Genomic DNA, 24,633 nt, shown 5'->3' with positions numbered 1-24,633 from the left:
GTGTGTGTGTGTGTGTGTGTGTGTGTGTGTGTGTGTATATATAAATAGATAGATAGATAGATAGATAGAGATGTATGTATATATATATTTATATATGTATGTATGTATGTATATATATATGTGTGTGTGTGTGTGTGTGTGTGTGTGTGTGTGTGTGTGTGTGTGTGTGTGTGTTTTATTATTTGGTCTTTTGTTTATAATTATTTATATTTTACAGATTCATAATTTTACAATTAACCACCATTTAACCATTATTTTATTGTGTAATAATGTGTCATTAGTTTTACTATTATGAATGAACATAATATGAACATGCAAATATTTATAAAAAAAAAAAAAAAAATTAGAAGAGAAAGTGACTGATGCAACCCCAAGCAACGGTACTTTTACACTGAAATGTGGATGAATATGAACTAGTTTACTGCTGCTGTGTTGTATATCTGGCTTCAGTCTCACCGCTGGTGTGTGTGTTTGGCGGAAGAGCGCGGAGAAGAACGAAGATGGCAGACGGAGCTGTCGTGGATGGAGACAAACTCAGCAAAAAGTACATTAATTTATTATAGCATTACAGCGATTATGCTTATTTTGTACGAAACGCTTAACATAAGTTTGCTTGTGTGCATTGTATGGCTTAGCGTGACTTTCACTGCTGTGAGATTCGGGTCAAACGCATGCCGGGCAACGTGGTTAGATCCGCGTGAACGCGATTGACCGACAGAGTGTTTTGAGTCCTATTCACCATGTATAGTGTTTGTGCCGATAATTCTCTCGCCAGCATCCTCGCGAATCTCGTTTATGCTCGTAAATACTCAAATTGCACAGCCGGTTGCATTTAGTTGTCCAAATGACAACTTCATTCCCCATAATTCCTTAGCGGCTCTACAGAAAGCTAATGGCGTATTCGCGTATGAGAGGTCAGAATTTTCCGTTACCCAGTATTTCAAAGAACCGACTCGGCAATTATTTTAAAAATATATATTAAATAAATATATCTTATTGTAACGTCCCTGAGATTAGGCTATTAAAGTATCTTGTTTTTCGCCTTATCAGTCGAAGTATTCTCTGAATGCTTTCACTATCGGTTTTCGGGTCACGCTAGATTCGGACTAGCATGCTAGGACACTACTCTTACAACAGAAGTAGTTTCATTATTATGCCGTTTCGATTTCAGCTAAAGAGATTCTTATTTGTGAACCGATTCAAATGATTCATTTGGAATAGCAGACTCAAAAGTCTTCAGATGTTTCCCTCTCTCTTTCTCTCATTTTAGAGCTCTGTTTCACCTGTCAGGACGAGAAAGTATTTCATAATCGCAGTATTATTATGCTAGAATTTCTTCTCATGGTAACATTTTACAGTAAGGTTTTGTTTACATTAGTTAACAGCGTGGCCTAACAATGAAAAAAAACTTCGAAAGCATTTATTAATCTTACTTAATGTTAATAGTAACATTTACTATTATATGATTAAAGTCAGAAGTTGTATCTGTTAATATTATTTAATAGATAAGCAAACATGAACTAACTACAAAGTCATATTTATATTAACTGACTTTTAAAAAATACATACTGAGACGAATGTAAGGCTCATTGCAGTTACTATGAGACTTTATTGTAAAGTGTTACCAGCAACATTATATATATATAAAAAAAACAGCAACAGCAATGATACCAATATGTATTTATCACAGTGAAAACTAATTCCATAGTACCATGGTATCACCGCATAATATTAATTACTGTACCATGGTACGTTTCTGTAAGGGTGCCATAAATCTGACCCCCAATTTTTTTTTTGATTCATCAAATAGGGCGTTCGCATCATGTTGAATCTGGTCAGAATATGCAGGCTGCAAGCGTTCAGGGCACAGACGTTTGCTCTTCCCAGTTCACAAAGCCTGCCTTTGCTTATTCAAGGAAGTCGCTGGAGAAGTGGCAAAAGGTTGGTGGTCTTTCCATTTAATGCGAAAAGCGACCAACCTTTTGTCACTAAAAATATTGCTTGTTAGAGACTTCCACAGCATGAATGTGCAAGTTGTGCGACAGCAATGCCAGTAGTGTTTCTCCGCATGGCGTCTGAGCTTCGTTCTAACCCTGTATGTCTTTAGTGAGCTGAAAAGGCGCATGAAAGCTGAGAAGAAGGCAGCTGAGAAGGAAGCCAAGATCAAAGAACAGCAGGAACAGGAAACCAATGACAAGCCACAGCAAAATGCATATGGGGCTGATGAGGAAACCCTGGACCCAAATGTATGTTGAGTATTGATTATGGAAGTCATATTTCTGGAAAACAAATTCAGAATCAATTGTGACTGATTTATCTTGCCTCTCTTGTTTTCAATACAGCAATACTTCAAGATCCGTTCACAAGCCATTCAAGCCTTGAAGGGAACAGCTGAAGACCCGTACCCTCACAAGTTCCATGTGGACTTGTCGCTTATGGAGTTCATTGAGCGATATAGCCACCTTCAGCCAGGGGACCACTTGACTGATGTTGTCCTCAGTTTATCAGGTAAATGTTTTCTACTTGTTTTTTAAGGGGATAGTTCACCCAAAAATGAAAATTATCCCATAATTTACTCACAGATTTATATCAAAAAAATGTATCCTGGCTCTTTCAAGCTTTATATAAAGGAGTGAATGGTACTTCTTTTTTTTTTAAGCCCAAAAAAGCACATCCATCTGTTTTTGTCAGAAAAATATTCATATTTATAACTTTATAAACTAAAATCACTGGCTTCCGGTAACGGCCGTACGTGAGTCTATTTCCAGCGGAAGAGATTGACCTCTGACCTGATGTAGCGTAAGCTTAAGCTGGGGCCACACTATAAGATTTTTTAAATCTTCTAAGATTTTCAAAATTTGAGAGACCACAAACATGACTATAAGAAATCATAGATTTAACCGTTTTGTTCCTCAAAGTGCCACGATGTGATCAGGTAAGCACAACACACACGCTAACCGATTCCATTCACAAACAACAGTCCAGCCTGTGAACACCTAGCCTGGGAAAACCCAGACAACTTCCGGCAAATTTAGATTTGCTCTCCAAGTAGTCTGGCAAAGAGCTCATTCAAGCCCATTTCTAATCCGTCGAAATCGCGGCACCAATCAGAAACTTTGGGGCGGGCTTTACACAATGACGATCGCTCTGATTGGTTTTAGGTCTATCCAATTGCGCCCAGAGGCATTTGAGCAACGTTCGTTTGTGACGCCACCAACTTTTAAATGCATTATTATATTCAAATTGCAAACACATGAGGACAGTCTCCATGAAAGACCCACTGGCAGATGAACGTGCTACTACATTTTTCTCTGAAACGGTAGGAAATTAAATTAGATTTAATAGAGGATTTAAACTGTGACAAGATGATTGACAGGGCAGTTTACGTGACAGGATGCACGCGACAGATCCGTCCGATAAAGATGACGAAGTAGTATGTCCCAAAGCTTGCCTACTTTTTTGCTACACATTCAAAAGTAAATACCTTTTCTTCACAAAAAGAGTACATACTTTTATGGCGTAGTTTAACTAAAGGAGATGATACACAGGGCAACTTTTTGAGCAATGTTGCTAGGCAATCTTGCCGGTCGATTGTTTCTTGGGCACTTTCCCATTGAAAATGGGCAATACATTTCTATCTGGATAATTTAGATCGGTCGTGGGCCCTGTGTCTCATCTGGTTGCCCGTTGACGCCAACATTGCCCAGCAATATTGCTCAAAAAGTTGCCCTGTGTATCATCACCTTTAGGCGAATTGGGACGCAGGTTTGGCTTTACATGATGACGATCGCTCTGATTGGTTTTAGGTCTATCCAATTGCGCCCAGAGGCATTTGAGTGACGTCCGTTGGTGACGCTCCTTTGGAAATGAGTTATTAATGAAGCTTTGCCAGACCAGAACTCAGTTACTACTGAGAATGGTCTGGTTTTAACCAGGCTAGTGAACACCAGAAATCTTGCAAAAACGTCCATCAAACGTGACTTTAAAGTAAACCAACATGGCGGACGACCGGCAAAAAGAATGTAAAATTTTGTGTATTTACGATTTGAGATCAGACGTTCTTCCGAGCAGATTCAGTCACTCTTAACACACCTTACACCACAGGAAAATCTGATAAGATGATCTGTAGAACCATCAAGATAATCGGGACTTTACCTAGGATTGTCGGAAGGGGAGAAATCGGTCTAAAATTGCCCGAATATCTTGTAGTGTGTACCCAGCATAAGATGAGAGGAGACGCCTCTCACTGTTCAAACTCAAGCTCGTCCCACATTTCTCTTTAAAAGACTTCCAATTCTTGACCTTTGTTTTGCTCTGTCATCTGCACTTCCACGTTCGTCAATACATCATGCGTCAGGTCAGGGGTCACTCTTCCACTGGAACTAGACTCGCGCTTGGCCGTTGGTAGTGCGCAACACAAATTTCATCCACCTAAATATGTGAAGAATTAATATATCTTTAACAAAAAGAGACATTTCTGCTGCTTGATCCAAAACATTGTCTTAAGAAACATTTTGATCCTTTTCCTTATTGTGTGCCTTGGTGTTTTTGCTTGATTGAAAGGTCGTGTCCACGCTAAGAGGGCTTCAGGTGCCAAGCTGCTGTTCTATGACCTGCGAGGTGAAGGAGTCAAGCTGCAGGTCATGGCCAACTCCAGGTCGGATTTGCGCACTACGGCATCACGTTTCACAGGCATTTCACATTTTGACGTAGTAACTTAACCTGTGTTTTGTTGTTTGTTCTTAGGAACTACAAATCAGAAGAAGATTTTGTGCACATCAACAACAAATTAAGGCGCGGGGACATCATTGGTGTCCGGGGGAATCCTGGCAAGACAAAGAAGGGCGAGTTGAGCATCATCCCAGTGGAGATGACACTGTTGTCTCCGTGCCTTCATATGCTTCCCCACCTTCACTTTGGCCTGAAAGACAAGGTAAAGACTAGTTTCTTTAAACTCTCTTTCGGATTTACCCTTCATTTTACTGGTACTGATTTTGGTACTGATGTTTATTCATTGTTCCTTTAGGAAACCAGGTTCCGACAGCGATATCTGGACCTGATTCTTAATGACTCTGTGCGACAGAAGTTTGTTACCCGTTCCAAGATTATCACTTATCTCCGCAGTTTTCTGGACCAGCTTGGGTTTCTTGAGGTAAGGATGACACAAGAGGGAGATCTCTGTAAAGAACAAGTGAAGTGCAGATTAGGGCTACACGATATATAGTTTTAGCATTGATATCACAATGTGTGCATCCGTGATGTTCTGTGTTTTGCAGGATGTGTGCGATGTCATAGGGATTGTAGTTGATCTGCACTACGGTTCAGAACGCACTCGATTCAGGGATTAATTGCAAAGTTTAACCATCATACAGTGAAAGTTTATCATCTGCACATGTTTTAGGTCCTGTCAGTTTAAACATTTAAGCAATTTTGAACCATTAGAGCCCAAGAAGATGTGAAAGAGAACTCAATTCAGAACTTGTGTGCTGTTTTCTGTGCGCGCAGACAGCACACGAACACCGAATTCCGTCCTCTTTCACGTCTATATGTGCTTGAACGGACACGTACATGCAAAATAGTCAAAGGTCAAAGTGCCTGCGTCGAAGAGTTTCCTTGTAAACACAGTCGCTTATTGCTCACGTGAATGTAAACAATTGAGAGAGAAAAAACGGATGCGTATCATTATATTGGACCTGTGCATTCAGTCTTAAATTGACAGCAGCCTAATAAACCTGCTTCTGTCTGTCATAGTGTTGTCAAAGACCCGGTACTTCGGTACCAAGTCGGTACTAATTTTTTTTTAAATGTCACGGTACCAGGTTTTCTCAAACCCGGTACTTGATGCGCGTGCATGCCCGAAGCGCGTGCAGTTGCGTCCTCTTCATAAAAGCGCTGAGACATGGCGACCGGCGGTGCTGCTGATGTGGTGGCTGTAAATCCACTTGTTGATAAGAAAGGAGGAAAGAGCCACATATGGAAATATTTTGGATATTAGCTCATCACGAAGCGACGCGGCGTGCTCGTTTGTCTAGGCGCGCCTATGTTCATGGTTGCATAGCAACGACAGACGCCACGGGAGAGCAAGCGCTTGTGGAAAGGAGAAAGCGGTGCGAACTGCGCTCTCCATGATGACGAGGAAGTATCAGCAAAGAATTAATTGATTTCTAGCCCTTGCATTAGCTTTTCTACTAGATATATTTATGGAGATGAGAAATAAAAAGCCGTAATTAATATCAGTCCGTCAGAAAAGCAGTTCTAGGCGTATTCTTGGCTGGATAACTCTTAGCAGATTTAAAAAGCCCTTTTAAAATTAAATATGAATGCAGTTTTGGATTAAATAAAAGTACAGTCAAGTCAAATAAAACATTTTATCTCCTGTATAGTTTGGTAACATTACAATACCATTCATTAACATTACATAATGGCACGTTATCTAACATCAACACATTGAGTGAACAATATATTTTTACAACATTAATGTTTGTGAATGTTATTTAATACAAACACTTGATTGGTCATGTTTGTTCACTGCATTCATTGTGCATTAAATAATGTTAACAGAAATAATGTTAACTTTTGATTTTAAAAATGTATTTTTAAATGAACCTCAAGGAGAATAATTGCGACAGTATATAACTGTTTATTGTTAGGTCATTTTATCTAATGTTATCTAACAAATGGAATCTTATTGTAAAGTGTTTTTAATACTACAGTTTCCATCTTTGTAACTGTGATATACATTTTAATATATGTAAATTTAATCTAAATTAAGCTTTGGTACCGAAATTGGTACCGAGAACTGTGGATTTTCACTGGCATTGGTACCGAATACTGAAATTTTGGTACAGTGACAACACTAGTCTGTCATTAATGTTAATCAAACAGCAAAATACAAAGAGAAAAACACTTATGTAGCTTTATCAAAGATGAAATATATTTAATTTATGCAGTGAAGTCTATGCAGTGTTATTTTTACATTTGAGGATTCAATTTCCGTACCAGAAAACTGTTAGACCTGAAAACATAAAGCACTGTTTATTTCATTTGTATCTTTGTTCTGTTGTATTTATTCTTGCTTGTAATGTTTATTATGTTCTATGCAGATTCCCCTACAAAATTACCCCAATCATTCTAGAATGCCTAATTTCAGTAGATGACTCTTATAGCTCTATTTGGAAATAATTGTTTTCATATCGCAAAAAAAAAAAAAATTTATATATATATATATATATATATATATATATATATATGAAAACAATTATTTACAAATAGAGCTGAAAAACTAAATATCGCAATGTTGTTGTTTTTTTTTTTCAATATCGTGTGGATTGAGATGGTCTGCTGAGAGAGTTTCTTCAATTGCTCCATGTTTTACTGGTTGCCTTTTTTTTTAATGTGTTTTACAGATTGAAACACCGATGATGAATCTGATACCTGGTGGTGCTGTAGCAAAACCTTTTGTCACCTACCACAATGAGCTCAATATGAACCTCTACATGAGAATTGCTCCTGAGCTTTACCATAAGGTAAATGTGTCACTGTTCAAATTTGAAATGTTGAAGTTCTTGAGTTATATTGGATATCTAACCTTCGTCAATGTTTCAGATGTTGGTAGTCGGTGGAATCGACCGTGTGTATGAGATCGGGCGTCAGTTCCGTAATGAAGGCATCGATCTCACCCACAACCCTGAGTTCACCACATGCGAGTTCTACATGGCTTATGCGGACTATCATGACCTGATGGAAATCACAGAGAAGCTTCTCTCAGGTTTGTTAGGCTACATTCACATTGCAGGCAGAAGCGGGCCAAATCCAATTTATTTAGCTCATGTGACTCAGATCTGATTTTTATATAACGGTATGAACGGCACAAACCACATGTAATCTGATCTTTTCAATTCTGATTTGGGCCACTTCCATATGTGGTCCTAATTCTGATACAGGTCTGATGTTTTACAATGTGACCTCAGTCTGAACAGTCACATAATTCATGTGACTTTTACGTCACTCTAGATCAACATTTGTCACAATTCGGAACTGATGGACATTCAATTCAATTCAAATTTATTTGTATAGCGCTTTTCACAAAACATATTGTTTCAAAGCAGCTTTACAGGAAGTGCATTTCAGAAATGTACATAGAAAAATACAGTTAGTTAATCATGTATTAATTTAGGGCATAACATATCGCCAGCGTCGAGTCGTCTCTTCACGGGTGTTGGGGCATCTGAAGTTTCCATGAGAGGCTGGATACAAACTGGAGCTGACGAACTCTATTTACCTCGGGACTAGCGTCCCGAGATAACAACAGAAAAGCAGATGGGAAATAATTAGCATAGCTGCTGTTCATAATATTAATGCTTTCGATCTGATTCAAGAGCCTCGTACAATATCAGGAAGGCCATTCCAGAGTTTAGGAATGGCCTTCCTGATATTGTTCGAGGCTCAGACTCGCTGTCCCAGTTTAAAATTAGATTAAAGACGCATCTCTTTAGCCAAGCATTCACATAATACTTACCTTTTATACTACAGTTTACAGGACATCACTCTGGTAGTTCTTTGAATATTGGAAGACTCAGTGGAGGGACGGTGAGCTGTTATACGCTTAAATATTACGGTGACTGCTCTATACAAGCAAAATTTGAGGAAAAACTGTACAAGAAAAACATTGCACTCTTAGTCTGCGTCCTCATATCACCTTCGCACAAATTCGCTGGCTTCTGCGGCACATAACCTTATAAATGGATGCCTAAATGCTGACTTCAGTAACCTCTGTGTTTACTTAAATATGACAGTACTTGCCGTATTTGTTATCGTTCTTTTGCGCGTGCAGTGCAGTTCAGGACCGTAACCACTTCACACTCAAATCTGATATTTAAAAGCTAATGTAAACAGCTGAACAAAAAAATCAGAATTGAGCATTAAGGCTTGCAGGGTAAACGTAGCCTTAATCCCCTGCCATACCTTGTTCTGCTCATTTCATGTTTTGGAATGTCTGCATCCTTCAACTGAAGAGGATGGAACGTCACAAAAAACTAAAAATAAATACAATACACTTCAGCTTATTAAGAAACTGACCTCAAGTGGAATCAAACCAGAATTTCTCAGTTCTTTAGTTTCACTCATATTGCTTCTTAAAGGGATAGTTGAACTGGCTCCAAGTTGCATTGAGGAAAAATAAACGCAGATAAGTGGCATCGGAGTATAAGTCACATTTTATTATTACATTCTGAGACAAATGATAGTGCCTAAACTAATTTAAAGAGAAACCAAAACTACTGGCATGTGGGAAATGCACTATACAAATAAACTTGGGCTCATGTAAATCGCTCATTCAATAGGAATCCAAATGTGTGCGCTCTGTCACTTTGGAATATAAGTAATCTGTTCATATATGGATTCCTTTTATGATTTTAATTTTATGAACTATGTTTTGGTTGAAGGACAAACATCTCTCAGGTTTCATAAATATCTTCCATTAGTGTTCTTAAGATAAAGAGAAGTTTTGTGGTTTACGTGCAAGTAATTGACAATGTTCATTTTTGGGTGAATTAAATCTTTTAACATGAATTTTTTGACTGTCATAATTCTGTAATTCCATGATTTTTCAATGATTTAAAGGGATAGTTCACCCAAAAATGAAAAATCTATAATCATTTGCTTGATCTCTGGCCATCCCAGACTTATGACTTTCTTTCATGAGATAAACACAAGTGAATTGGTGCCAAGCGACAAACCACACACAGCGGACATGACCGTAATCCATTCGACCCCATTGGATGAATAATGTCTTCCATAGTGAAATGTTTGGTGTGTGTGTAAGAAAAACACTAATGTTTTTAACTTTAACGGTTTTAACTGTTAATCATTCCTTATGGTCTACTGTAATACGGGCATTCATGAGAGAGAAGTTGTGACGTGAAGAAGACATTGATTCACTGGGGTCGTATGGGTCACTGCCATGATCACACACACCCATTCACATGCATTATATGGACACACACAGAGGGATTATTTTCCTAAAAATCTTTGTTTGTGTTTATCTGAAGAAAGAAAGTCATTTACATCAGGGAAGGCATGATGGGATTTTTAGGTGAACTATCCCTTAATTTATATAACGTGTCTGAAAACACCAAGTGACGTTTCTGCCTTCACAGGAATGGTGAAGCACGTTACCGGAGGCTATAAGGTGACGTATCATCCTGATGGTCCAGAAGGACAAGCCCAAGAAATAGACTTCACTCCTCCCTTCAGACGGATCAGCATGACTCAAGACCTGGAGAAGGAATTGGGAGTGAAGTTTCCGGCTCCTGACACCTACGACAGTGATGGTAAGGGCTACAGTCAATAAACAAACGAGCACAGAGAAGAGCTGTTGAATCACTACATGAAAATTACTATCAAATATGTGGAGCTTTACTCTAAAAAAAAAAACTCGTGTTTTTTTGACAGAAACGCGCAAGTTCTTAGATGACCTTTGTGCTCAGAAAGAAGTTGAATGCCCTCCTCCTAGGACAACTGCTCGTCTTCTCGATAAGGTAAAATGCTCTGGCCAAAAACTGACACTGTAATAGAAATGCGATGGAAAAGAGCTCACGGATTCACTAAACATTCCTAGGAATAAAATTCTTCTCAACTGCTATTTTCTTACTTAAGTAATAAAGTTAAGAATACTTTGTATTCCCAAAAACATTTCTTAAGATTGATCTAAAGGCAACACTTTATAATGTTTTTAAAAATCATTGTAAATAACTTCGTAAACTTAGGATAACCTCCAACTTGTCTTAAATTCCCAAAGCTAACATGTTTAATACATTTTAAATATTAAAGGGATAGTTCACCCAAAATTTAAATTATCATCACTCACCCTCAAGTTGTTCCAACCCTGTATGAGTTTTTCTTCTGATGAAGACAAAAGATATTTTGAAGAATGTCAGTAATGAGTGGAAGAATGTGCGTAATGATACGCACCCATTTCCTTTCTCAATTGTTTACATTTAATACATAAACTAAAATAGGCTATAAATAACTGCTTTATCTTTGCTTATCTATGCTTTATCCTTAAAATTTAAGGAAATAATTTTTTAAATGTAGGACATATAAATTATAAATAAATATATAGCAAGCTGAAATGGTTAAAAGAGAAATATCAATGTAAACATAATCAATTAGCCTTAACACTGAATGAGAACTCAGTTTTTTAGAGGTCAGAACACAAACAAAATATATATATTTGATATAAAACGAATAAATAAAATATAGCGGCAAACTGAAACACTACAACATGAACAATGAAGCTATACCTGACTAATCTCACCGATCTCAATCTTCGCATATTACGAGAAAGGAACAAGTTTGTCCACGTTGTTGGAGAGAAGTGAGCTCTGTGTCTTGCTCACAATGAAGCCGGGCTTTGAGAAGATGTGCTCTGGCGTGGAAGTTAAGTTAAACGTCATGCTGTAAGCGATTACTAGTTTAGATTCCACACTCCGCACGAACACTTGGATATGTGACAGATATTAGCGCACCACCTTTATCGAGGATAACGGTCATGTAAGGTGGCTAAAATTAAGGCTACTACTTGCATGTTTTAAATAAGTCATGTTTGAGGTCACACATCAAACTGATTTTGCCATATTGTTGTTGATTTTTCCATGTAGTTGGTGGGAGACTACCTGGAGGTGAAGTGCATCAACCCAACATTCATCTGTGATCATCCACAGATCATGAGTCCTCTAGCAAAATGGTATGTGCCTGACTTTGATTTCTAGTTTTTCACTCTGTAGTTAAATCACACATGATCTAACCCAGGGGTGTCCAATCCTGCTCCTGGAGGGCCAACCTCCTGCAGATTGTAGCTCCTACCAGCTCCAACACACTTGCCTGGACGTTTCTAGTGAGTCTTTTTAAACCCTGGTTAGCTGAGTTCGGGTGTGTACTGTGTACCCTCTGGTGGTGTTTGGGCATTTATTTATTTTTATTTTATTTTTTCTGGTTTTGAAATTTTAAATTTGCTACTGTATTGGAAAGCTTGATGACTTTTGTGGCCGAAAAAAAAACAACACGTTTTGTTCACGGTCAAAAATGTCCGGCATAGGAAATGAATGGGAAATGTGCAAATATACAAAAATACAATCTACAAATCATTCACTATGCAGAAAAAAGTTCACAGCAAAGAGGGGTGAAACTCTAAAATATCAAGAGTGCAAAATAAACATTGAAATCATATTTATTAACCTCTGATAAAGTATTCCTGTTACATTTTTGTTGAATTTTGATGTGTAACAAAATATATTTTTCTATGTTCAGGTTTGACTGTAGTACAATTAATGCAAAAACACTTCAAACCAACATTTCAAACAAAATCTAAACCTTTACAAAGTTTTCTTTGAGATTTCTAAAGGTATATCCAAATCCACAACTTAATAAAGAATAAGTATTTGAGATTATAAAGCCTTTTTATATAGAGCTATATAGGAATCTAATGGTTAAAACATGGCATTACTGTTTGTTTTTTTTAACTCCCACCAGATGGCACTAGGTAATATGCCTTCAAAATGTTTTATTTTAAAGGCATTGTCTCTATTTTAACATGAAATGCTGCTTTAATTGAAAAGTAGTAAAAAAAATTGTAGAACTTTTTTAAATTATTTTCACTGGAAATTTTTTTATCACATCAATATCAATTAGTACCATGAAATTCTCTCAAAATACAAAGGAAAAAAGAAAAAAATATTACTGAACAAAAATATAATACATTTATTTGACCAAAAATAGTTAAATTTGGAGCTGAACTCCTCAGGACAGGTTTGGACACATTCAGCTGATGTATTGTCTGTCTCTCCTCCTCAGGCACAGATCACAGAAAGGTCTGACCGAGCGCTTCGAACTCTTTGTGATGAAGAAGGAGATATGCAATGCCTACACAGAGTTGAACGATCCTATCAGACAACGAGAACTGTTTGAGCAGCAGGCTAAGGTGAAGCTGAACTATCAAATACCTCATTTTCTGTGTGAAGTTTAATTTCGGGGGACTTTTTCAGTTTTCAAATTTTGTCCTTAAAAATATCAAACTACTGCAAAAATTCCAATCACTTGCTGTTGGCTCTGGTGGTTTGTGTTGATACACTGTATTTGCATGGGTATTGTAATTATATTGAGAAGTATACTAATTTTAATAAATTATTTATTTTGTATTCACGTTAGACCAATTACACTATTACATTTAGTGTTTTCATGATCTCTGTATCATGTACGTTACCATTCAAAGGTTTGGGGTCAGTAAGATTTTGCTTTAAAGAAATTACTGCTTTTCAGTAAGGATGCATTAAATGTAAGGGGTGGTTGATTATGATTTCACTTTTCTAACTTTAGTTAGTGTGTAATGTTGCTGTTTGAGCATAAACAACATCTGCAAAGTTACAACGCTCAAAGTTCAAAGCAAAGGGAGATATTTTCTTTTAAATAAATTCCTTTTTAAGAACTACAACAAACGGCTGGTAGAGACCACACAACATTCCTTTGTCATAAAACTTTAGACTTTTCACATAAAAGTCTAAACATTTTAGAAATTTTCAGTGTGTGAGGTAAAAGGACACGAGCTCTTGAAGCTCCGCCCTCTGTGCCGGGAGCAGCAGCTCATTTGCATTTAAAGGGATAGACACAAAAACGGTGTGTTTTTGCTCACCCTCAACAAGTGACAACTTTAACATGCTATATAAACATATCTGTGGGGTGTTTTGAGCTAAAACTTCACATACACACCCTGGGGACATCAGAGACTTATTTTACATCTGGTGAAAAGGGCATTATACCACCCCTTTAAACAAAAGTGACAGTAAAGATTTTTGTAATGTTACAAAAGATTTCTTCTATTTCAAATCAATGCTGTTGAACATTCTCTTCATCGAAGAATCCTGAAAAAAACTCTATCATGGTTCCTGCAAAAACATGAAGCAGGTTTCAAAACTGATAAAAATCAGAAATGTTTCTTGAGCATCAAATCATCATATTAGAATGATTTCTGAAGGATCATGTGACATGATCAAGGATCAGTAATGATGCTGAAAATTCAGCTTTGATCACTGGAATAAATTACATTTTAACATGTATTCAAATAGAAATCAGCTATTCTAAATTGGAATAATATTTCACAATATTACTGTTTTGACTATTTTTGATTAAATAAATGCAGCCTCGGTAATAAACATATGAGACTTCTTTCAAAAACTTGAAAAAATCTTTTTGAATGGTAGTATATAGGGCTGGGCATTAGACAAATTTCACAATTCGCTTTCGATTCACAAGCTTTCGATTCGATATCGATTAATTGGAGCCTATCAGGTACAGTACATGGCCAATTTCCTTAAGGAAAAAAATATCACTATAATATTAAAGGTTGAAATGAACCTAAAATTCAAGAAGCTTCGATCAATATGCGGGGTTGAAATTTCTTTTGAATGTACACCCGCTTTTTACCTTCTCTTTACAATTTGCGATCACGTGTACTCCGTGTACAGGGAGCGGCGGTACGGACCACACATTTTACAAGATAACATGTTAAAAGACGTCAATTACGCTCAGGAACTGTTGCGCAACAAATCCTCACACATCGTTCTGTCAGTCATCTCTCCCTACTATATTCACGTGATGTACTGTAATGTACAGCAGCAAGCCTAACTTGTCCCCTTTGGGGCTCCGTAGAATGCGTTACTCATTTTCCATGCCTTTTCGAATTCAGAATTGGCTTCGGGCACATCACTAACAAGCTGCTTTGGGTAGAAAGTAACCTCCAGGTGAATGAATGTTCATATTGTGTCCACAGGCCAAGGCAGAAGGTGACGATGAGGCAATGTTTATTGATGAGACCTTCTGCACTGCCTTGGAGTACGGGCTTCCACCCACGGCTGGATGGGGCATGGGCATCGACCGGCTCACCATGTTCCTCACGGACTCCAACAACATCAAGGTATGACCCACCATGACACCTTTTCATTAGAGCTACTAGAACCTGTAAATAAATCAGTCAAAGATGATTCTGTGGATGGTTTGAAATTAAAACTCAGTCTGATCTGAATTGATGTGCTTTCCTTCAGGAGGTGCTTCTCTTCCCTGCTATGAAACCTGAAGAAAATAAAGCAGCTTCACCTGCGGAGGGCACATCAGTGTAACTCTGAAGAAAACACACCTGAGGATTTCTTGATTCAACCTGAACAGTCCAATTTATTGTCACTGGTTAGGGTTATAACCTGAATATTCAAGACCTATGCACTGTTCATAATGGAAGGAAAGAGTTCTTTTAACATACGCCTCACAGTTTCATGGGGAATAGGAACCCTGTTTTCTTTTCTCTGTTGCCCGTTGTCGATTTCCTGCAGTTTTGTGACCTGGGGTGATTAAACAAGATGTTTCTTAGACATATTTGGATGTTTTATGATCTTCTGTCCAACTGTATTTTTTAACAATGGCTGTTCAATTGAATCCCATTAAATAATGACTTGTACAACCCAAACGGTTTTGTGTGTTTTGTTTCTGTATCACAGATGGACATCATCTCATCTTAGTTTTCTCTCCTTTTGTTTGCTCAATTTGCTCAAAATATAATATGCTATTTTAAAGCAGGTTTGTAATGGTGGAAGTTGTCATAATTTGCAAGCTTGATGAACTCTTAAGGCCTGGTTTCACAGACAGGGCTTAGATAAACCAGGATTAGGCCTTAGGTAAATTTAAGTAGCTTTTTATAAACTTTATAACAATACTGGTGTGCTGTGCATCCCAAGACAAAACAATGATACTGATGTATTTTAAGATGTGTCAGTGCAAGTTGCTCAAGTTTCAGTTAAAACAGCTCAAATTTTAGCATTTTAGTCTGGGACTAGCTTTAAGCCTCGTTTGTGAAACCGGGGGAAAAAATGGCCCCAACAAGTATGAATATCATTGCATTAGACAGCAAAACATCAAGTGTATTTGAACCATTTATTTTATAGAAAGATTGTACAATATTTCATATTTTAATATAATCAGAACATTTTACTGTTTTAGAAAACTTAATTATACAATATGCTTAAGTAATAAGTGTAAAAAGTGACACTTTGGATTGTCAAACGTTAGTGGACGATGTTTAATTTGATGAATAACACCTGTGGTTACATACAGGTGTGACTTCAGACATGCAGTGAGAATCACCAGTGGATTAAAAGTAATTGGAAAAAAAAGGATAAGGTGTAGCTTTCTAGTTTGCAGACGTCACTTGGTTTGATATATGCATATATGGCTTAAATATCCACATATTTTGGGGGCCCCTCTAAATAAACTAATGTATTATGTACATGAACGTTGGCTTTCAAAACCAAGGGATTTGATATACTACTTACTGTGCTACACACATCCGTTTGCTTTCGTCATGTTTGGACTTTGTATAATGGGTCGTTTAGTCTGTGCCAATGTTCTTGTCGTTATCGATATCTCTCTGTTCTCAGTCTAACTTATCAGCACCGTGAGGTCCCTGGTTTAGCGTGAGCGCGCTTCTTGCCTCTGTCGCGCGCCTCTCGCTCGGTCAAGTGCATCAGGCTGGAATTTCATATGTGAAGCCCAGAGTCGGTGAAGATGGCGATGTGTGCGGCGCTCAGATGCGTTTCGACAAACTTTTCGGCAGCACTGCCCCTTCTCTCGAGACCTGCACATATCTGGACGTGCCAAAATTCGCTAAGACCAAACATCTTAAGGACGCTTTACACGAGCTCGCGGCTTTCGGGAGGTAAAAACTTTACTGAACTCACGGTTCCCACGTTTTAGCCTACATCTCACATTTAGCTTTTCCGTAAGGACTGCAGCCATTCCTGTTTGCGTTTTTTGGTCTTTTCAAGAGCTTTAATGTGTGCTTATTAACTGAATTGGTATTGAGATTAAACGTTGGTTACGTTGGAACTTTGGTTCGTTTGTTACGTCATGAATGTCTTGTACGTTTTATTCGTAAGTTAACGTTACTTGGCGAATTCGATTTTCGAACAATTCCGTTTCACTGGTCTCTTTATTTTTGGAACTTTTTCGTTATTGCATAATTTTTGTTTTCTTCTATTCTGCGTTATTTAAAGCGATTTGTTTACATGTAAGGTCGATGTAATTTTTGTTGACTCTTGCATCGGATCAAACTCGTCATGCACCAATTTTCTCGCTACAGTATTATCATTTGGCTTTGCGATTTTATTTAAAGTTAAGACCGTGCTGCATCCCGTGCCTGTGAAGTTTGATTGATTAGAGGCCCCTGACTCCACATTATATCTCACCGAAATCTGTCAGTGACAAATCTGTGTGTGTAATGTGTATGAAATTACATCCATGCATCACCTCCATTATGTTCCCCCAGTTGCCTCAAGATCAGAAATAACAACAGGAGTGTTTTGCATAAAGCCCAGCCATGCTCCAGCATTCAGCCCTGCTCACAATCTGGTTTAAACCTGTATTGTTTCTGCATGGGCTGATGCTAGAATCCGACTCATTTGAGGCATTACCCCTCTGGGAATCCTCAGCACTGGTTCATTGGTGTGCCAGACTATTTTCCTAAGAACTATGTTCTTAATATGCAGTTTATATTATTTTTATTTCAAATTATGACTTGCTTGCTTTCTTAATAAGGTCCCGTGCAAGGGATATTGAGGCATTCCTGACATTTTTGTCATACGGAACTGTTTAATGTGAATCACTTGTTTTATCATGTGAATCTAATTTAGTAGCTTTCTTGTACAGAAACCCATGAATGGGTATTTAAGAAACCTGTTTGAATGGCAGTTATTTTGCAATTGCTGGCACAGAAATTAATATCATTCAGCATGCCCTAACGTGACCTTTTTACTGTTGCTTCTTCCACCCTCAGTGACTGCGTCATGTTCAGCACGATGGTATGAGAAGGTAGTTTCAATCATTTAGAAAACACAATGCAGTGAAATGGAGAGACTGATCTGGAAATAATTAATGCATCGTTCGCCTCATGGAGTTCAAATGGTCAACTATTATCAGTCAGGAAGTTAATATTTATATAATAATTGTTCTTGAAAGAAAAGTGTCAGGTTTAAAGTAATAGTCCTTCAAAATTTAAGGGCAAATAATGATTCTCATGTCATTCCAACCCCATTTGACCGACACACACATACAAAGCATTTCTGTAGTTTACATGGAAACAACGCTATCATTTTCACAAACTTGCCTTTTGAAACCCGTTTACAAAGTTTGCCTTGTCAGGCCCCCGAAACACTCTTGTACTGTAAATAAACAGCCAAAATACATAAAAATGTTTCCGTTTTTAGTTGAAACCGGTGTTGTCTAAACGTACCATTGGATCTTTGAAAGGCCCGTTCTTTGTAATTGCATGAAAAAGAATGATCAGTACATTATTCAACATTTCCCCATATTGTCTTTCACATTAGAAAAAAGTCTTAAGTGTTTATAACAACGTTAGACCTAATTTGACTACTATTCATCGTTTTTGGGGAGTGAAATAAAGCTAAAATAAAATATTTGATGAAAAACACTTAAAAAAACTTAAATGAAATTTTGAAACGTTGCCTTGGGAGCCAACTGAAATTAGATTAACAACTGAAATTACGGAAACTGAAATTAATATAAATTAAAGCTATATATATATATATAGCACAAGCTATTTTATCTCAAAAGCTCAATTGAAAGATTGATAAATTTAGTATAAAAATAATAGTAAAATAACACTGTGAGAGTGAGTAAGTGACATTGACACTTTAACCAAAGCCACTTGAAGGCAAGCCTGTAAGGTTAGCAAAAAACAAAAGCTGTACGCAGGGAAGGAGACCATAGGCTGACTTTTATTTAATGGATGTCAATGGAGGAGAGGCTTCACTACACTGAATAAACCACTTTTGTGGGAGAACGGCTTATCATTTAATGAATCGACAGTCCTTCAACGTTTGCTCTTAAACGTTCAATTTGGATTGATCTATTTTAAGAGTTTACACTGAATTTTTTTGTTTGTTTTATAAGAAAAGTCACGCACAATTGCATGACAGGTATCATTCAGTTTACGCAACTTCTCATTCATGGTTTCCACAAACAGTGATTGACTATTGAAATTCAGTGATGTCAAGACTGTATCAATGATTGAGATTGGTCATCAAGGCACACGTGATCCAAGTTAGGCGTTACGCTCTCTCCAATGGTAGAGCCACGGACCCTCGTATCTCCCTCCCAATAATAAGACCATCTCTGCTTTAACTAATTGTTCTGTTTATCTTGAACTTTTTATGATTAAAATTCTCTTTATTAATCAAATTGTCTTGTCTTTACAGCTCTGAAGTTTACAGACAAACACGAGTGGGTGCGAGTGGAGGGTGGTGTGGGTACTGTCGGCATCAGCAACTTTGCTCAGGTTTGCTCCCCTCTATAAGGAAATGGGTGTTAAGACATGGTGTCGGTTCAGTTTCAAATGTTTTATCCTTGTTTTTACACTTTTTACTGCTGAAACGGCATGAACCCTGTTACCTCTCACTGTCTTACCACTGGGACGTTTGCCATTATATATAATATCTTAGTCGAAATCTACACCAATCCTGACAAACTATATGTACAATTGACAGAGCAACAGTAATTTATTAATTTGTGACAAGAATATTCATCAGTGTCAAAAGGCGTGTTCAGATCTTTTTGAAATAGCGATGCACTTAAAAAATCTTTAAATATAAAGAAAAACAGATCGATTTTCCATTTGTGATGAGGCGGCGAGGTCTTCTTTCTCCACAAGTCTTTTATGTTAGTTAGGCCATGGTCAGACTGCCAGCAAATTTTATTTTTTCCATATCCAGATTTTATCCATATGGGTTTTTGATAGTCTGGACAGCAAAAAAAACACACATGAAATCAGATTTTATTCAAACCAAGCCAAACCAAACCAAAATGCAATTCCAATCAGATTTTTCCAGATGCGTCTCTGTCTGGACAGTGCACTCTGGCTGCTCTAATCGGGATTTCAAATTGTCTTTTGCATTACATCAAAACTGGTGACGGAAATACAGGATATTAATACATGTATACCAGTCTCCTCCACACAATCCTTGTTTGATCATTAGCAATTAATAGTTAGAAAAGAAAGAATCTGATTTGCCTGCAATCTGAACATAAAGCCTTAGAGGTTGAATTCAACTCAAATACTGCCCGTTCTGCTTCTGAATAGGATGTTTACTTCGTAAATATTGTGAAAAATATGGTTCAATATGATGCAATATCTTTGCAACATTATTGAATTAATCTGTCACTATTCTGCCTACGTTTGCAAAGAGAAGAACATTTTAATTTGATTCACAATGAAACGTTACAATTAGTTTACATGCAATGAGTAGCCTAGTTTTGGTTGTTGTTGGTGGCGTTATTGCATCCCTAGTTATGCCTACAATGCAAAATTGTTCCCTCGCGATTGGAAGCTCCTGTAGCCGCCGCATACGCATTTCAAAACACCGCAACGTGAAATGCCACAAAAAGCGGTTTGTGAATAGGTCTTAGTGAGTTAGGAGTCCTCTCGACTTCTTTTAAGCTGTCCCAGGCTTAGGTGCTACTTTTAGGGCTAAAATGCTTCGTGAATTACTCTTAGTAAAAAAATTAGGAGTCCTAAAGTTACGAGTGACACGCCCATTATTTTTAGGAGTTGCTCCTAAATTCGCCAGTTAGGAGCTACTTTTAGCCTTAAAATTCTTTGTGAATACGGCCCCAGATCATGTCATCTAGATATAAATATACAGTACTGTGCAAAAGTCTTAAGCATGTTAATACCCCCCCCCAAAAAATGGCTTTAAGTCAGTTATTTATATCTTTTGCTGTAGTGTGTCAGTAGGAAATATCAGTTTACATTTCCAAACATTCTTTTTGCCATTAATTGTAATAATCCAGTGAGATTTGTGTATGCACAAGGAGTCTGACAACAGCCGGTATGATCTGATCTCACCATCATCGAGTCCGTCTGTGATTACATGAAGAAACAGAAGAAACTGAGACAGACTAAATCCAGAAGAACTGCGGGAACGTCTCCGAGACGCTTGAAGAAACCTTCCTGCAAAGCTACAGTACTGTGAAAAGTACTGGCACTTGTGTTAAAATGCTGTAAAGTGAGAATGCTTTCAAAAATAAAATCACAAATACCATTTATTTATGATTTAACTTCTATTAACTAATTCAAATCAATATATGGTGTAACGACCCTTTGCGTTTAAAACGGCTTTTGTCCAGGTACACTTGCGCATAGTGTTTCAGGTAGCTTTGCAGGAAGGTTTCTTCAAGCGTCTCGGAGACGTTCCCGCAGTTCTTCTGGATTTAGTCTGTCTTTTTTTCTGTTATATATATATATATATATATAATGTTTACATTTTCATGCACTTAAACTTCTATAACTTTTTTCTATGTCCACTTCATTACACTACATTAATCTGCCAAATGTCTACCAAACTTAAGTCTGTGCTCCAAAGTATTCAAGAGTTATAACAATTTAAGTTAGAAATGTCATTTTCAGGTATATGCTCAAAGTGGGACTGACAGTTATAGGGTTAAATCACCCAAAAATGAAACTTCTGTCAGTAATTACTCACCCTCATGTTGTTCCAACCCAGTCTTCAGAACAAAAATGAAGATCTGTTTTGATGAAATCTGAGGATTTCTGACCCTCCATTGACAGCTACACAACTACCACTTTGACGCTTCAAAAAGTTCCTAAAGAGATCGTAAAAGTAATCCATATGTACTGAGTGGTTTAGACTAAAATTTCTGAAGAGACACGATCACTTTGAAAGATAAGATCACTCAAAAAAAAAAACGTAATTTGTGTTACGAAGATGAACGAAGGTTTTACATGTTTAGAACGACATTAGGGTGAGTAATTAATGATAGTTTTCATTTTTGGGTGAACTAACCCTTTAATGGCTTTCCCCCGTCTATCACCACAGGAGGCGTTAGGTGACGTGGTGTACTGTGGACTTCCAGAAGTGGGAACAAAGCTTGAACAAATGGGTGAGAATCATTTGAAATCTCCATCTTTTGCCTTCTGGCCGTTACAGCATAGACATCACGGGTTGTGTTTTTTCCCCCAGAGGAGTTTGGTGTTTTAGAAAGCGTCAAAGCTGCTAGTGAGCTGTATTCTCCACTGACCGGAGAGGTGACCGAGATCAACACAAATCTGGGAGATAACCCTGGACTAGTAAATAAAGCCTGCCACGAAGACGGTGAGTGCAGCCGAATTCACCAAATACCTTACATGCATGTATAATACACTGCTAAAACATTCTTTTCTCCTTCTTGAAGGATGGTTAATTAAGATGACCATCGAGAAACCTGCAGAACTTGATGAACTCATGGATGAAGCTGCTTATGAAAAATTCATCAAATCCCTTGATTCATAAAGGTTTTCAGACCCTTCAGATCCTTTAAGGATTCACAATGGCTACTTCATAATGCTGATGGTAGAATGAGTACTAATACAATTCTTTTTGAAATCTATTTATTTTGGTTTTGTAATTTCCTTTTCCACCAAAATAATCTTTTGTAATGCGCTAGTTTAACAAACGTTTGCCGTCAAGAGCCAAAGCTTTTGGATGCAGTCTGAGGTGCTTTACATGGACTCAAACAAAGAGAGGGCTGATTGTCTTAAATAGTATGTTTGCCAGTGTAACGCGCGTGTGACGTTGAAGTAACATGACATGCAATAAAATCCAAAATTTCGTAACATTTTTGAGCCACAGTTTGCTTCTGTTCTGGTGTGTTCAGCTCTTACCATTTCTCATTCAACATTGTAACTTATTGCTCTCATACCTGCAATACACAATCAGTTAAACACACACAGGACAACTTTGATCGTACTTATAGTGGAGCGGCTAAGTGCTTATGTTTGGCAGAATCGTTCAGTTTATGATACAAGCGTGAAAATTGGCATGAGCAGTCTCCATGGGTCACTTGACAAGAAAATTGTCCGAGCCACTTGAAATTTCAAGATGGCGGCAATTTTTCAAGATGGCTGACACCTTAGTGAAGCAGTTAAGTGATATAGTGGTTTATTTGGTGATACAAGCATGAAAATTGGCATGAGCAGTCTCTGTGGGTCACTTGACAATAAAGTTCAAAGGTACAGCACGCACATCCAAAACAATAAAACTGGGTGCTGGGCAGACAAATAGTTGCAGAGGTAAAATATTGAGTCCGCACACCAGAAAATGCTCCTTGCAATGCTCCTTGCAATTTTAATGGTTGCTCACCACATGTGACGTTTCGGGCCCAAGCCCTTCATCAGACATGTCTGATGAAGGGCTTGGGCCCGAAACGTCACTTGACAATAAGCCACCTACAGCTACTTGAAATTTCAAGATGGCGGCCATTTTTCAAGATGGCCACCACCTCATCTTGAAAAATGGCCGCCATCTTGAAATTTCAAGTAGCTGTGGGTGGCTTATTGTCTAGTGACCATCAGAGACTGCTCATGCCAATTTTCATGTTTGTATCACCAAATAAACCACAATATCACTTAACTCAGGGGTGCCCAACCCTGGTCCTGCCGATCGACTGTCCTGCACAGTTTATCTCCAACCCTAATCAAACACACCTGAAGCAACCAATTAGCGTCTTCAGGATCGCTTGGAAATTAAAGGCAGGTGTGTTTGATTAGGGTTGGAGATGAACTGTGCAGGACAGTCGATCGGCAGGAGCAGGGTTGGGCACCCCTTGACTTAACTGCTCCACTAAGGTGTCGGCCATCTTGAAAAATGGCCGCCATCTTGAAATTTCAAGTAGCTGTGGGTGGCTTATTGTCTAGTGACCATCAGAGACTGCTCATGCCAATTTTCATGTTTGTATCACCAAATAAACCACTATATCACTTAACTACTCCACTAAGGTGTCGGCCATCTTGAAAAATGGCCGCCATCTTGAAATTTCAAGTAGCTGTGGGTGGCTTATTGTCTAGTGACCATCAGAGACTGCTCATGCCAATTTTCATGCTTGTATCACCAAATAAACCACTATATCACTTAACTGCTCCACTAAGGTGTCGGCCATCTTGAAAAATGAAAAATCTTGAAATTTCAAGTGGCTCGGACAATTTTCTTGTCAAGTGACCCATGGAGACTGCTCATGCCAATTTTCACGCTTGTATCATAAACTGAACGATTATATCACTTAGCCGCTCCACTATTACAGCAAATGCTTTCATCATCTTTTACCAAAATATCTACAATACCGTTTGAAGTGGGTCATGATTTTGAAAGAAGTTTCTTATGCTGACCTAGGCTATATTTATTTGATTAAAAATAGAGTAAAACTAATATTGTGAAGTATTACAATTTAAAATAACTGTTTAAATATATTTCCAAAAGTAATTTATTCATTCGTGTCACATGATCCTTCAGAAATCCTTCTAATATGCCGATTTGCAGCTCAAGAAACGGTTCAATGTTGCAATGCTTAATATATTCGTGGAAACCGTGACTCATCTTTTTCAGGATTCCTGGATGAATGGATAGTTCAAAAGAACAGCATTTATTTTGTAAAACATTATCACAAGAAATGCTCCAGTTTGTTTCTGATATTTATTTTCTTTGTTGGCAAACGGCACTAAAGTCCTTTGAGACTGTTTTGTTTCTG

General features: G+C 37.7%; 2 protein-coding genes across 4 annotated transcripts; both read left to right on the top strand.

The window, feature by feature from the left end:
- The first annotated feature begins 408 nt into the window (after positions 1-408).
- kars1 (lysyl-tRNA synthetase 1) lies at positions 409-15,511 on the top strand. Of its 3 annotated transcripts, none has more exons than XM_079866160.1 (15): positions 464-544; positions 1,811-1,941; positions 2,108-2,246; positions 2,343-2,508; positions 4,564-4,657; positions 4,747-4,933; positions 5,027-5,152; positions 7,407-7,526; positions 7,606-7,768; positions 10,158-10,331; positions 10,453-10,538; positions 11,661-11,746; positions 12,853-12,979; positions 14,825-14,968; positions 15,096-15,511. In XM_079866160.1, exons 2-15 carry the CDS (start codon positions 1,823-1,825, stop codon positions 15,168-15,170), a joined length of 1,806 nt encoding a protein of 601 aa, XP_079722286.1. In that variant the 5' UTR covers positions 464-544; positions 1,811-1,822; the 3' UTR covers positions 15,171-15,511. The 3 variants fall into 3 exon arrangements, with proteins under 3 accessions (XP_079722288.1, XP_079722286.1, XP_079722287.1); XM_079866161.1 differs by lacking the exon at positions 464-544 and adding an exon at positions 884-914; XM_079866162.1 differs by lacking the exon at positions 1,811-1,941 and having other exon boundaries at positions 409-544.
- Positions 15,512-16,470: 959 nt separating this feature from the next.
- On the top strand, positions 16,471-22,740 carry gcshb (glycine cleavage system protein H (aminomethyl carrier), b). The gene is made up of 5 exons (XM_079867347.1): positions 16,471-16,756; positions 19,314-19,393; positions 21,951-22,014; positions 22,095-22,226; positions 22,306-22,740. Exons 1-5 carry the CDS (start codon positions 16,606-16,608, stop codon positions 22,401-22,403), a joined length of 525 nt encoding a protein of 174 aa, XP_079723473.1. The 5' UTR covers positions 16,471-16,605; the 3' UTR covers positions 22,404-22,740.
- The last annotated feature ends 1,893 nt before the right edge of the window (positions 22,741-24,633 follow it).

Source organism: Squalius cephalus, assembly GCF_949319135.1.
Source record: "Squalius cephalus genome assembly, chromosome: 3".
In the NCBI taxonomy this organism is placed as follows: Eukaryota; Metazoa; Chordata; class Actinopteri; order Cypriniformes; family Leuciscidae; genus Squalius; species Squalius cephalus.
This window is presented reverse-complemented; position numbering and strand designations above follow the sequence as displayed.

Coding starts and splice junctions, on each gene's coding strand:
- gcshb (XM_079867347.1), top strand. CDS start 16,606: ATGGCGATGTGTGCGGCGCTCAGATGCGTTTCGACAAACTTTTCGGCA. Junction 19,394..21,950: donor GCATCAGCAACTTTGCTCAG/GTTTGCTCCCCT, acceptor CTATCACCACAG/GAGGCGTTAGGTGACGTGGT. Junction 22,227..22,305: donor TAAAGCCTGCCACGAAGACG/GTGAGTGCAGCC, acceptor TCCTTCTTGAAG/GATGGTTAATTAAGATGACC.
- kars1 (XM_079866160.1), top strand. CDS start 1,823: ATGTTGAATCTGGTCAGAATATGCAGGCTGCAAGCGTTCAGGGCACAG. Junction 7,527..7,605: donor CTCCTGAGCTTTACCATAAG/GTAAATGTGTCA, acceptor TCAATGTTTCAG/ATGTTGGTAGTCGGTGGAAT. Junction 12,980..14,824: donor TGTTTGAGCAGCAGGCTAAG/GTGAAGCTGAAC, acceptor TTGTGTCCACAG/GCCAAGGCAGAAGGTGACGA.